Below are 13,267 nucleotides of genomic sequence, written 5' to 3'. Positions count from 1 at the left end.
AATAGGACATTATTAGCATTTAATAAATATAATTAATTATACTGTCTACCTAATAATGACCATATGTGGGTAAGAGATTAATTTTGAATGTAATTTCACTACTTATAAAGAGACATTAATAAATATGTGCACATTTTACTACTCCATGAATTGAGAAAAGCATTTATTCACTTACAAATTTTATTTTTCTCTCAATGATTTAAAATCTTTTCATCTTGATTTGGGGGGGGGGGCAGCTAAACTAGAAAATTATAGTTTTCCTCCTAAAAAAATGCAGTGATATTCTTTCTTATAAATTGGCCTCTCTGATTTTCTTGTCAGCCTGCTTCAAGGAAATCCATGTATTTAATACACTTGCTCGCAGTCGGGCCCAGATCAAATGGTTATTTAATCCAAATATCTGAGCAGCAAACTGAGCTGATCCTTCTGGAGAAAGGATGGTCGAACAGCCAAGACCTATTGGTTCAGAAAAGATGGAAAATTGAGCTGTAAATTAATAAAATGAAAATACCACCTAGCAAACTATTCTATACTCTCAGAAGCCCCACCAGCCACAGACAATAAAGCTACTATATTATCCTTTTCTAAACTAGGATCTGTGGATGGAGTTTCCATCTTTACTATCTGGAGTGATAAATAATATTCATCAGCTAGGAACAGGTATTTTATATACAACTATCACTCTTCTCATTGAATCTACTTGCAAAGAAATTTACCTTTTGCAAAGTTCTTTTCATATATACTATCCCTTTAACTCCCTGGTAAAAGGCCAACAGAAACAATAAAATAAGGCGTGAGGTTAATTGGGTAGAATCATCTGTTCTTAGACAAACTCGAGGTTTGTTGTTTTGGTAATTTTCTAGCTATTCCTTTTGTCTTTGCACTTGAATCATTCTAACAGTTTTAAGAAGTGATAAAAGTCAAATCCACAAAATAATTTTAAGAAATACTAGGTTATACATTCAATACTAATTTAATAGATCTATAAGACAGTAGAGTAAGTAACTTCTTAGGGGGCCACACATTGCTCAGGCAGAGTTTCGTTTTTTTCAGCTAAAGCCATGGTGGCCCGCCCTTTTTTTTGGAGTATAGTTGCTTTGCAATGTACTGTAAGTCTCTGCTGTACAGCAGAGTGAATCAGTCATACATACACATGTATCTCCTTTTTTAGATTTCCCTCCCATTTAGGTAACCACAGATCACTGAGTAGAGTTTCTTGTGCTATATAGTAGGTTCTCATTAGTTATCTATTTTATACATAGTAGTGTATATATGTCAATCTTAACCTCCCAACTCATCCCATACCCCCCTTCTCTCCTTGGTAACCAAGCAAGTTCTTCATGCAGAGTTTCTTGAGGTGGGACTATTATGTCATTAGTCAAGGACTAGACAGGTTATAGATCCAAAAGCTCCAGTTTCCTGAAATACTCTTGGAATTCATCAGGCTCTTTGATTCTCATGATCTCCAATAAGAATCAAGTATAAATCACAAGGATATTTAATTTGTATTAATAACTCAATTTATATAGATCCACTATTTACTACATAACTAATATCAGCCAAATTAGGAAAAGTCAGTCCCTACGGGAACATGTCAGAGGACAGTTATGAATGTGATATCATGGTTATGATTTTAAAATTAGTCTTTATCACTTAGAAAATAAGTATTTAAGTATAAAATGCCATCATGTCTCAGATATGCTTTACATCATGCAGCAGGAGAGGGCTACAGATGCAACAAGATGTGAATTTCTGAAGCTGGTTGACGGCTATGTCAAATTTCATTATGTTATTCTCTCTACCATTGTGCATATTTGAAGCTTGTGAATAAAAGTTTTTAGAAGATTCAGTTATCTTACCACTGGGTAATCGAAGAGAAGACCACACATCCTGAGCTCCCCAGTCTGGAGTGAGAGGAGGACAGCTGATAACTGGATATGCAGTGTTACCAGACAACACCGGCCCTAAACCATTGCTTCTGCCTGCCACTGCCACAAATACAGTAGGAATGCCATCCCCTAGGTAAATGACAAGTTATAATTACACTAAGCACTCAAAACAGATTTCAAGGTAATTTTTTAAAAAGGGGTCCCTGTATAGTAACTCCCTGAGTTCCTTTAATAGTAGTCTCTAGATAAAACACTATATTAAGTCACTATTATTAAATATATTCAAAATACAAGGTTCATCCTGCCACTTACTGGATGTCAAGTAATGAAGTAGCAAGAATAGTTTTGACCATCTTTGAGATCTGTAGCATTAAGGAGGTGTTAACACACGGGTATGGACTTCCCTGGTGGCTCAGACGGTAAAGCGTCTGTCTACAATGCAGGAGACCTGGGTTTGATCCCTGGGTCGGCAAGATCCCCTGGAGAAGGAAATGGCAATCCACTTCAGTACTATTGCCTGGAAAATCCCATGGACAGAGGAGACTGACTGGCAGGCTACAGTCCATGGGGTCGCAAAGAGTCGGACATGACTGAGCGACTTCACTTTCACTCTATGAGAGTGGGAAATGTTCAAAGGCCCCTTCTTGGCTCACTGAAACAAAGAATGACACCACCTGAACCAGCATCTATCTTGCTGTCCTTCAACCAGCAGGGTATGGGAGACGCACAGTTAATAGAGACTAGAGGTTGAGTGACACTTCTTGAGGAATTAAATTCAATAATAGAGTACCCAAATATTTAACACTCTTCAATAAGTTTTTTTTATCACATCTCATAAACATCTTATTCTTTCATAAACTCATAAGTTATTTCTGTTTCCCACAGCAGTCTACTTGGAATCCAAAATGTTATGTTTGCATTTTTCTGGAGACAAAGAGATCTGGTTTTTATTAGCTTATCGTAGGGGTCTGACCTCCACCCCGCCCCCCAAAAAAGCTCTTAAAAATTCAATAACTATACTCTTATACCAACTACCTTTAGAAGGAATATACAACCAATATTTTCTCCAGTTGAGAATCATTCCAGTCTATAGGGCTCCTTATTTTAGATGCTATCCCATCAAGACATTTCTTTTATATACTATATTCTGAAATTGTTCCTTCATTTCATGTCTGACTGTCTCCCAGGAAAGGCCGACCATTAGAGATACCTGAGAGGACCTGCGGCTTCAACCTCGCCCTTTCTTCTGTAATTGGGGTCTATTTTCTGTTACAGGGTACTAGAAACAGCGCTTGAGGGGATTAGGTAAGGACTAATTCTAGTCTTCATTTTCCTCCCATGCTTGCATTTTCAATTTTTTCTCCCTGATCCATTCTTTTATAAGCTCCTGCCTTCTCCATTATAAGCTCCTAGAGCACCTTAAAATTTCTGGAGGCAAACATCATCAAAGTTTAAAATTTTTTCCCTTGGAAATGTAGAAAATTATTTTTCAGCATTATTAGTCTAAACATAAAATTCTGGGGCAGAATCAGGAGGACTTCCTGAAATGCTCTATTTATTCAACATTTACCTTCATACTCAGCTTTAATCCTCAGAGTTTCATCTGGTCCTTTATGGGCAGAGGTGACCCTAAGTTCACATGGAATGCCAAAAGTTCCACAAGCCTTCTTAATTTTTTCACAGTGACTAAGATCAGAGGTTGAGCCCATCAATACTATAACCCTGCACTGACTTTCTGGTTTCAGAAGCAACTGGAAAAGAAAAATATGAATATGCAAAAGAAGGCAAAGATAAAAATGGATAAATATGGGAATGAGTACCGTAAGAACAGTTTACAGTAAAATTACAACTTGACACAGTATTTCCTTAAGAAACTGAATTTAAGACAAGCAGAACAAAATGATAGAGGATTTATTTTTCAAAATAACCTCTCTATATAAAAGAAAGCGGCCTTCCTAATTAAGACCTAATGAGTAAGATTTTTAATCAGATAAATTATGTTTACTATTATAATAAAAAACAATTAATATTCAGGAAGCTGTAAAATAGTTCATCGAAGAGTTTTAGTACATTCTGTTTAACACGTTTTAAGACATAATCAGCCAAGACAGAAGTCATGTTATAAATCTTTGTAAGTTAGTTGTATGGAATTCAAAATGCACGTTCCCATGGAAATGATGTTCTAAAAAGTAGTTATTACCCTTGGATAACCATAAACCCCATTCATTTTCCATGGAAGTATAGCAATAATAAAAACATAAACTTTATAAAGTGATATTTTAATGTCACATGGAGTTCCAATTCTATACTCTTGCAAGGGACTCCGAGCAGCAACAGAAAGGTGAGTAGGAAATGTCAGGTTCCCCTGCAGGGGGCAAGGAGGAAAGGATTCCAGGTTTCCCAGTAGTATTTGGGAGAAGCAGATTGGCCAGTTTCACTGCAGGGGGTTCCAGTGTCCCAGTGAGGATAGTTCAGCTGGGACATTTTTTTTAAGTGCTCCTTTTGTTAAAAGTCATTGGAAAAAAAGAAAAGCACTGCACCCTCTCATTTTTGTTTCTTTCTGAAGCACAAGTTTCTTGGAGAAAAATACAGAAGACAATGAAAGGCTTACCTCTATTCTTTCTGCTACCCACTCAAAATTTTTCTTTACCATCTGTAGCCCTTCAGGAGTTACTTCCTTGAGATCACGATATGACTAGAAAATAAGAAAGCTTAGAACATAAATACCAGACATGCATGAGACCCAACCCCAAACACCCAGCAACTACATCCGGCAAACAGGGTTGATTTGAGCCACCATTATAGAGACTCATGACCTCACACCCAATTCCCACACCCAAGTCAGTTCAGAGAGTCAGAGTTTGACTGAAAAGGAGATTGGGTAAAGTATTCTACTAGTAATATTCTTCCTATCTGAAATGACTTGGTTTCTGAGTTTAGGGTATAGATTATGAAGTTTGCATAGCAAAAGATATATCTGAAAAATATATCTGAGCCTACAAACTAATTTCTTGAATTAGACTACAGAAAGTTCAGATAGTGATGAATTCTTGCAGTTTCATTCAAAGATAACTGCTTCCTACACGAGCAATTATAATTAGCTGCCCTGATAATTCTTACGTATTAAGTATAGAGAAGATCTTGCCCTAATTTTTTTTTTTATAGTAAAGAACAGAATTGGAGCTTGGTAAGATCTCTAAGACCTGGGATAGAGTTCCACATCTGCCACTTGCTCATTTTTAAAACCTTTTATTTGCCTTTTTTGGGGGGCGGGGGGGGGGGGGTGGTGCAGCAATTATTCAGTGCAACCTCCTCTTCTGGTTTAGGAACAATCTGTTCTTTTTCAGGAAGGATCATCTCAGTGTGGCAGGGAGAGCTCATGTATGGGATGATCTGACTGCTGTGCTCACTTGGATGTGCTCAATGACCAGAGAATCCACACCTAAGCTCTTAAGTTCAGCACTACCCTCTGCATTTTGGAGCATGTGCAGTAAAAATTCAGCACTCTTTTTGGGCCACTGACCCTGCGTCCAGCCCCACTGTTTGGCCTCGGCAGACCTACCAACTCCACCACTGTAATGATGGATGACACAGATAGCTTCCATAAAGGGACATCTTTCAGACTGACGGCTTTTCAAATATGCATACCCTGGGCATTTTTATGAGTGTTCTTAACATGAAGATTTGAACCCCTTGATTTGCATGATTTTGTAGAGTTCTCTGGCTCAAGTAAATAGCAAACCATTTTTAGAGGTCACCTCAGGTCAGGCCATTTATCAGAAAAGCCTTGTCACTTACTCTTGTTAATTGTGAAGATATCTATCATCTTAAGAGCCTTAGTTTTCAATTAATCAAAAAAGGATAATATTTGCTCTGAGATAATAAATGAGAAATCTGCTTCATAAATGTAAAGTATTATTCCTATCCTTTTCTCCAGGATATAGGAAACATAGAAGATATTTATCTTTAAAAATAAATAGCAATCAACAACTCGGGCTCATGTTGTCAGAAACAATAACTGCCCTTCCTTTTCCTCGCATCTTCCCTTTCTCTTCTATCCCAGCCTGATCTTGCAAAGGATTAAAGAAAGCCTGAAGTATTACCTACCTGTTTGTCTTTTTGCTGGCTTCGATCTCCTGATGGCCAGAGTCTCCAGGAATCATTATCAATAACATCAGCAAGAACGATTTCTCTGGTGGTTACATCAACACCAAATTCAATCTAGAAACAGCATTTCAACAAAGAGTTTTTCAAAACTATACTACTAAAGACATTTCTCAGTTATAATCTTTACTTTCAAATCTCCATTTTATTTGTACCTTCATATCAACTAGTGTACAGTTCTGGGGCAACCAGGATTTCTCCAGTATTTCAAAAATAGCCTGTGTGGCATGACGCATGATATCCACTTCAGTTTGTCCTATAACAAGTCCAGCAAAGCAAAAATTTGCAGCAATTAGCTGTTCCTCAGACCACTGAGGATCATTATTGGCATCATCCTGAGAAAAAAGTATAGGAGTACAAGAAACTTAAATATAAATATAAAATATTTGAAATTTTCAGATAAACTGAGCATGATGAATTCCTCAGAAACATTCATTTTCGCTAAAGATTTAATTTTGTTTAAAATACCCTTTAATTCACAACAATCATTTCAAACTTTTCTATTTTCAATAGCTACTTTAAAATTCAGTATTTTGGAATAACTTATTCTAAGTCATAAAGTAATTTTAAAGAATTTGTTTTCTCTATATAAATAAATAGAAGTTTATGATTTTTATTTTTTCTTAATCAGTCAAGAGAGATGGTAAGAAGACCAAAACACATCCTACTCGAACAAAATCCTTCCAGAATGCAACTTTCATAATCCCTTGACTTTACTTTTGGTAAGAATTTATACAAGACTGTAAGTCTTCAAGAATGTTACTCGATAATTCAAGAGACTTCATACAATATAGAGAGATTGGTAAAAAAATAAAATACTTTCATTTTATTCTAAGTAGTGTCCCAACTGCACATGAAGTTTTCTTTTATGGATTCTTGATTTGTATAATTATAATCATAAGACAAATGCTTTAAACTGTGCAGTTCACTGATGCACAATGACCCTGCTTCTGAAATAGAAGAAATATTCTTAAAAGCATGAAAAGAGATGAAAAGAGAAAAGCAGTTTCAGTAAAGAAAACCAATACAAATTCCTAACTGTTGACTCATACAACATCTTTTGTTGTATGATTCTGCTTATAAGACACATTAACAATTTTCTGTATTAGACTATAAAAAGATCCCTCATATTAGTCTTCAACAGTAGATTTTAAAATTTACTGAATTGTTCCTTTTCTCTTCTTCCTAACTGCTAATTTCAATTTGTTCTTTTTATTCGTTGTCTTGTTCCAATGTAAGATAAATAGATTTTCAAAGACATTTTCTCCTAAATTTTGAATTATCATTACTAACTGAAGTGTACATTCTCCACAAATATTTCTGGAATGATAATTTTAGTATCAAAAACTTAAATAGAAAAAAACAAAGCTTAAATAGTATTTAAATCTTTTGACTCTGTGATAAACTTGTTGCTCAGTTACAGTTAAGACAGGGAGGTATAAAATAATTACCTTAAAAAACATCTCCACTTTAGGTGGGTAGAACTTATATCCTTCCTTAACACCAGGATTTCTTTTGAGAAAAGAACCAGTTGCTATTCTTCTACAAACCCATTCAATTGGAATCATTTCACACTTAGGTGCAATGAAAGCTGTCTCCCCACATTTTCTGGTGAAAGCAGTTTTGATACCTACATATTGATGACAAAAAGAAAAAAAAAGCATTAAATTATATTTAAAAAGTTAGATCTGAGGCATAATAAAACTCTACCCTTTATAAAAAAGAAAAAAAAAAACTGTGTAGGGAGGTTCAAGAGAGAGGGGACATACCAATACCAATGGCTGAGTCATGTTGATATACGGCAGAAACCAATGCAATATTGTAAAGCAATTATCCTCCAATTAAAAAAAAGAAATGCTGCATAGCCAAATACATTATCCTTAAATGGCACTATCAAAAATAAATATAATTTTTTAAAAACAGGCAGAAGTAGGAAAACAATTTTAATATGGCTTTCTACTGACCATCAAAATATTCAGGAATATTTCATTTTATGTTGCAAGGCAAATTATAAACTGATTCTAAAAATCTGAGTTCCAGTGTCTCTTCATTCATTCTTTCAAAAAATATTTAGTGTCTTCTCTACCACTGTGCACCTAACTGCACAAGGCATGTAAATACCTAAATGGCACTGAATTATCTCTAAATCAGATCTGGTGGCAGGACTGTCACATTCATTGGCCCAGTATTATATGGGCCTTGTAAAATACTAATTTATCACAATCAGATACAGCCCTAAATTTTGGACAGCATTTTTCTCTTAATATTTAAAGCAAATAATCCTTGAAAAAGGCATTCAACAGATACCAGCAGGAACACAGTGACCAATCTGGCTAAGAGCAAAGAAAATATTTGTCCTTCCTCTCCTCTCTCTTTCTCAAACTGTTACTGGGAAACTAAGATAAACAGCTGCCTTGTGATGTTTGGGACTGGGGCTACTTTATGTGGTGGCCTTGGAAAATAACTTCTCTAATAACAGTTACAATATATCATAAGCTGTATGTTGTAGCAATTCCACATATACACAAAAGGACTGAAAGCAGGGATTCAAGCAGGTATCTGAACACCACTGTTCACTATGTTCAGGATGTTTTGGGTATTAACAGTAACCAGAAGGGAGGAAAGGACCAGAGTGTCCAACAAGAGATAAGTGGAGTGGAGAGACCAAATGTAGTTTACACACAGTGAATTACTACTCAGTTACAAAAAGGAGGACTTTCTGATACATGCTACAACATGGATGATTCATGAAAACATTATGCTAAGTTAAGCAAAGGTCAAAACTGTAATTCTACTTAGAGGAGATACCTAAAGTAGGCAAATTCATAGAGACAGCAAGTAGGACAGAGGTTACCTGGGGAGATTATTGTTTAATGGATCAGAGTTTCAGCCTGGAATGACGAAAAAGTTCTGGAAATTGATAGTGGCAATGGGTTGCACAACACTGTCAACATACTTAAACATCAGTGAATTGTACACTTAAAAACAGTTAACATGGTAAATTTTATGTGTGTATATTTTACCACAGTTTGCACGACCTACCTTAGGTCAGGCACTATAAATTCGGTTTCTTTTTGCTTAATCCTCATAATACCTGATAAGGTGTGATGATCTTCCCAAGAAATAGGTAACACTGAGACACAGTAGTTATGTAGGCTCTCTGTAGGCTGCTTTATGCTATACTCTCCTAGAGGTGTTATTATATCATCACACTAATGTGAATTAAAATATCTCCGGGAAACCTGCATGGGTTTAACATAATTATGCTCATCTTTAGGCTATAATATTAGTACCTCCAATCCCAATTTAAACCTCTAATAAGATCAAATTGTTATCATCAAAGGATTGAAGATCTTTGATCTTACATATATATGTTGAGTATCCACAGGTGAAGGGAACCTACATTTATGGAAACCCTGCATCATGCTAAGTGTTTTTTACATGTTATCTCATTTAACCATACATAAAATTTTTGAACTAGCTGCTATCATTCACATTTTACAGTGAAAGTAGAGGCTCACAGAAATAATTTAATAGCAAGGTCATGCTGCTAGTAAGTAATGGAGCCTGGACCTAAAATGCACTGTGCAGTTCTTAAACCTGTATGGTTTTCTTTGTATTCCCTCTGGGTTTGACCAGGAAGATTCAATTAAAATAGGGAAAAGTATAAACTGTTGTATACTATGTAGACAGGAACTCTGGGAAAGAATGTTAAAAGTGTATGTAAAATACTTAGGCCACTTTAACCTTTAACAAATGATTGGGCTCGTGGGCAGTCAGGAATTTAAACCAATCCTTGACTTGAGGTGGTAACTACATAACTAGGTCTAAGAGCTCTTTTTACCCAGTAGTCATATTTACTCATTGTCTATCAAGCTTTACAGACTAGTGTCCAAATCTATTGCTTAAACATAAACAATAGTTACCGTTACGCAGAGCAAAGTCCTCCCCTGTATCTAAGGGAATCAAAACTACATAATATCAACTAATGGTAGTCATACAAAAAAAACCTGCTTCTAACAAAAGGGATTCAGTTTGGATGGTATAATGATTGCTTCTAACACATATACAAAAGAACTTCCCCCATTAGTCTCAGTTGTTTACAAAATTCAAAACTCCTATCAAGACTACTAAGAAAATGTAAACGTCACTTCACATTATGAATTACAACATCCAAGTACGACAGCTAATCAGCCCAGCTAATCCCGGCACCACCTCTGTATTAAGGTTCCAAGTTCCCCAATTGTGTTTTCGTCTCACAGAAAACAACTGTGAGACTATTAGTCATATCACTACTATCACATCTAAATGTAACCACAGTGGGTTTCTGTGCAAGAAGGAACTGAAACATAAAAGGTTAAATTTTGATTTTAAAGTACAGAAACTAAATCTAGGAACTTCAACATTCCTGTATAAGTGTTATTTCACTACATAGCATGTACAGTGTTATTTCCTATATCTATACCTATTATTTGTGTCATCTTTTACAGTTTGCTCATGAGTGACAAAGAGAAAAGTAGAATCCTGATGTACTGATTCTCATTTTGGTGCTTTTCTCATTCAAGTATCCAGAAATACCTTAATTTGGAACATATCCACGGTTATAAAGAAAGCAGTTTTAAACAGACCACTGATGGTCAACTAGACATAGCATTTAACTATTAGCAAGTAAAAATTGCATAAATAAGGCTTAAAAGAACTCTTAATCTGTACCCTAAAACTAACAATCTATTATGAATTTTAAAAACTTTTAGATTTGCCTTAATTTCACAGTATATAAAACCTGGAAAGCACCTTTCCACACTTTCTGTGAACCAAGTAACTTGTAGGTATGTTCAGTGTGCTAGTAGATAATTGCTGGAGTGCTTCATTTGTGTGACCAACTTTGCCAGCTGGATGCAGGCCTTTCAGACTCGAACTGCATCACCTTAATTCACCCTCCTGAAGCCCCAGCAAGTACACTGAATGGTGTCGTATTAAATAAGCAAATAAAAGAACTCGGGCCTGTACATATCTTCCACTGCTTTAATCCCATAGCTACATACTACTATGGGGACACAGAAGCTAGTTATATTGTTAACAACTTATAGCGTTAAGCAACTATAAAAAATTGTGAGGTTAAAAAAAGATCAAAGGATCACTCATCTGTACTGCAAGAGGAACCTAACACTAGTCTGATGCTCTCTCTCGAAATCTACTCAATTACTGGAAAACCACCACTCAAGGAAACCTTGAAGTAAAAATCATGGGTTACATTATTTAAGAACTGAAGGAAGTGCTTTAAAATTATGTAATATTTTTACCTTCAATGTATAGAGCGATTTATGATATGGATGATAATTTAGGTTGGCAATTAAACATATTTTTTTTTGTCACAGTAATTAAAAATGGGGAAATGGGGTACTTTGGAAAAGGCAAAATTACTCAAGAACCTATTCCATGCTGATGCAAAGTATTTAACTTGTTTCTTTCACTCCAATTGCCCTCCACAGAATGTTTTGTTCCGGATTTCATCTTTCAAATAGATTTCACTATTGGAAACAGTCTTTACTCAGTTTTAGAGTAGGAGGTAACCCTGGAGATCTTGATCTAGTCCAAATCCCTCACGTGGGGAATGGCAGGATGAGAAGGTGTGGTTGTAGTCTTCAATTACTTTTCAGGGCTTTCAAGTGGAAGAGGTGAGGTGAAGGTGAAGTTGCTCAGTCGTGTCCGACTCTTTGCGACCCCATGGACTGTAACCTACTAGACTTCTCCGTCCGTGGGATTCTCCAGGCAAGAATACTGGAGTGGATTGCCATTTCCTTCTCCAGGGGATCTTCCCGACCCAGGGATCAAACCCAGGTCTCCCGCATTGGAGGCAGATGCTTTAACCTCTGAGCCACCAGGGAAGCCCCTTCCAGTGGAAGAGGGATTTGAAATTCTGTATTATCTCCAAGGGGCAGAGCAAATTTATGCACACAGAATTTTAGGGATTAAATTCACCAATCAGAGCTGCCAAACACCACAATATGCTTCTTTCACAGGTTAAGTTTCTTAAGTTCCTTCATAGGTAAGCCTTTCCTAAGATGTCCTAGGAGAGGAAAGCTGCAGAGAAGATATACATTCCAGACAAAAACTGTAGCAAACTGTTCAAATTCCTCTCAACTAAATGATACTACTTAGTAATTCCAAACCAAGTAGTGTTACAGTGGTATTTAAATTTCTGGTTTAATTTAAATAAGTGTAGCATGTGAGGCATCCCCAAACACATTATTAATCCAAATATCTCCTTAAAGAGATCGGAGTGGTGTGTGTGAGAGGTGAGTCACTTGCTGCTGCTGCTGCTAAGTCGCTTCAGTCGTGTCCGACTCTGTGCGACCCCAGAGATGGCAGCCCGCCAGGCTCCCCTGTCCCTGGGATTCTCCAGGCAAGAATGCTGGAGTGGGTTGCCATTTCCTTCTCCAATGCATGAAAGTTTAAAGTGAAAAGGAAGTCGCTCTCAGTTGTGTCCGACTCCTAGAGACCCCATGGACTGCAGCCTACCAGGCTCCTCCGTCCATGGGATTTTCCAGGCAAGAGTACTGGAGTGGGGTGCCATTGCCTTTTCCGGTGAGTCACTTACCCGCTTCCTAAAACAACCGGAAAAAAAAAAATCTACTGGTAATCAACATCTTATTAGCCCAAATAATGTTATTTCCCAATAAAAAGGACCAGTAAGTATATGTGAGAGAGACCACAAAGAGGGAGGCTACTGGGAAGAGCCACTCACCTGCTTCCTGTAACAACTGAAAAATACAGCTGGTAATTTTATTTGAGATTGCAGCTTTTCCTTCAAGGTGATTCTTTCTGGCTGCATTTCCTGCTGTAATCTGGTCCTTGGACTGCAGGAGGACTCTTCCTGGACTATCCAACAATTCATAGACTTCTTTTGTTTTACCCTCATAGAGTTTCTTACCAATCTTCAGTACTGTGGAAATAAAATGGAAACATCAGATTTCAGGAAATGTCGTGTAAAAGATAATCGAGAAGATTAAATTATCTAGAATGATGAATCGGTATGCATACAGAGCAATCCAATAATTTTAATAAAAAATTAACTCATCTGCATAGATCCTTATACCCTACAAAGTATTTTCAATGCACCATCACACTTCATCCACACAATTTTGTCAAGAATTACAATTATGCGAATTATCATACAGATTAGGAAACTAAGTACCAAAAAGGTAGATGCC

General features: G+C 36.5%; 1 protein-coding gene across 1 annotated transcript in view; it reads right to left on the bottom strand.

Annotated features, from left to right (window-relative positions):
- Positions 1-215: 215 nt before the first annotated feature.
- The window catches only part of PAICS (phosphoribosylaminoimidazole carboxylase and phosphoribosylaminoimidazolesuccinocarboxamide synthase), a 40,930-nt gene continuing 27,878 nt past the window's right edge, over positions 216-13,267 (bottom strand). Inside the window, exons 6-13 of the mRNA XM_052642319.1 lie at positions 12,802-12,999; positions 7,505-7,683; positions 6,209-6,388; positions 5,997-6,110; positions 4,501-4,584; positions 3,460-3,640; positions 1,860-2,018; positions 216-456 (exon numbers count right to left, since the gene is read on the bottom strand). Of these exons, the coding sequence (XP_052498279.1) occupies positions 290-456; positions 1,860-2,018; positions 3,460-3,640; positions 4,501-4,584; positions 5,997-6,110; positions 6,209-6,388; positions 7,505-7,683; positions 12,802-12,999 (1,262 nt within the window). The 3' untranslated portion in view covers positions 216-289. The remainder of the gene's footprint in view (positions 457-1,859; positions 2,019-3,459; positions 3,641-4,500; positions 4,585-5,996; positions 6,111-6,208; positions 6,389-7,504; positions 7,684-12,801; positions 13,000-13,267) is intronic.

Source organism: Budorcas taxicolor, chromosome 6 (genome assembly GCF_023091745.1).
Source record: "Budorcas taxicolor isolate Tak-1 chromosome 6, Takin1.1, whole genome shotgun sequence".
NCBI classification, from domain to species: domain Eukaryota; kingdom Metazoa; phylum Chordata; class Mammalia; order Artiodactyla; family Bovidae; genus Budorcas; species Budorcas taxicolor.
The sequence above is the reverse complement of the archived record's forward strand: the minus strand, read 5'-3'. Positions and strand labels throughout refer to the sequence as shown.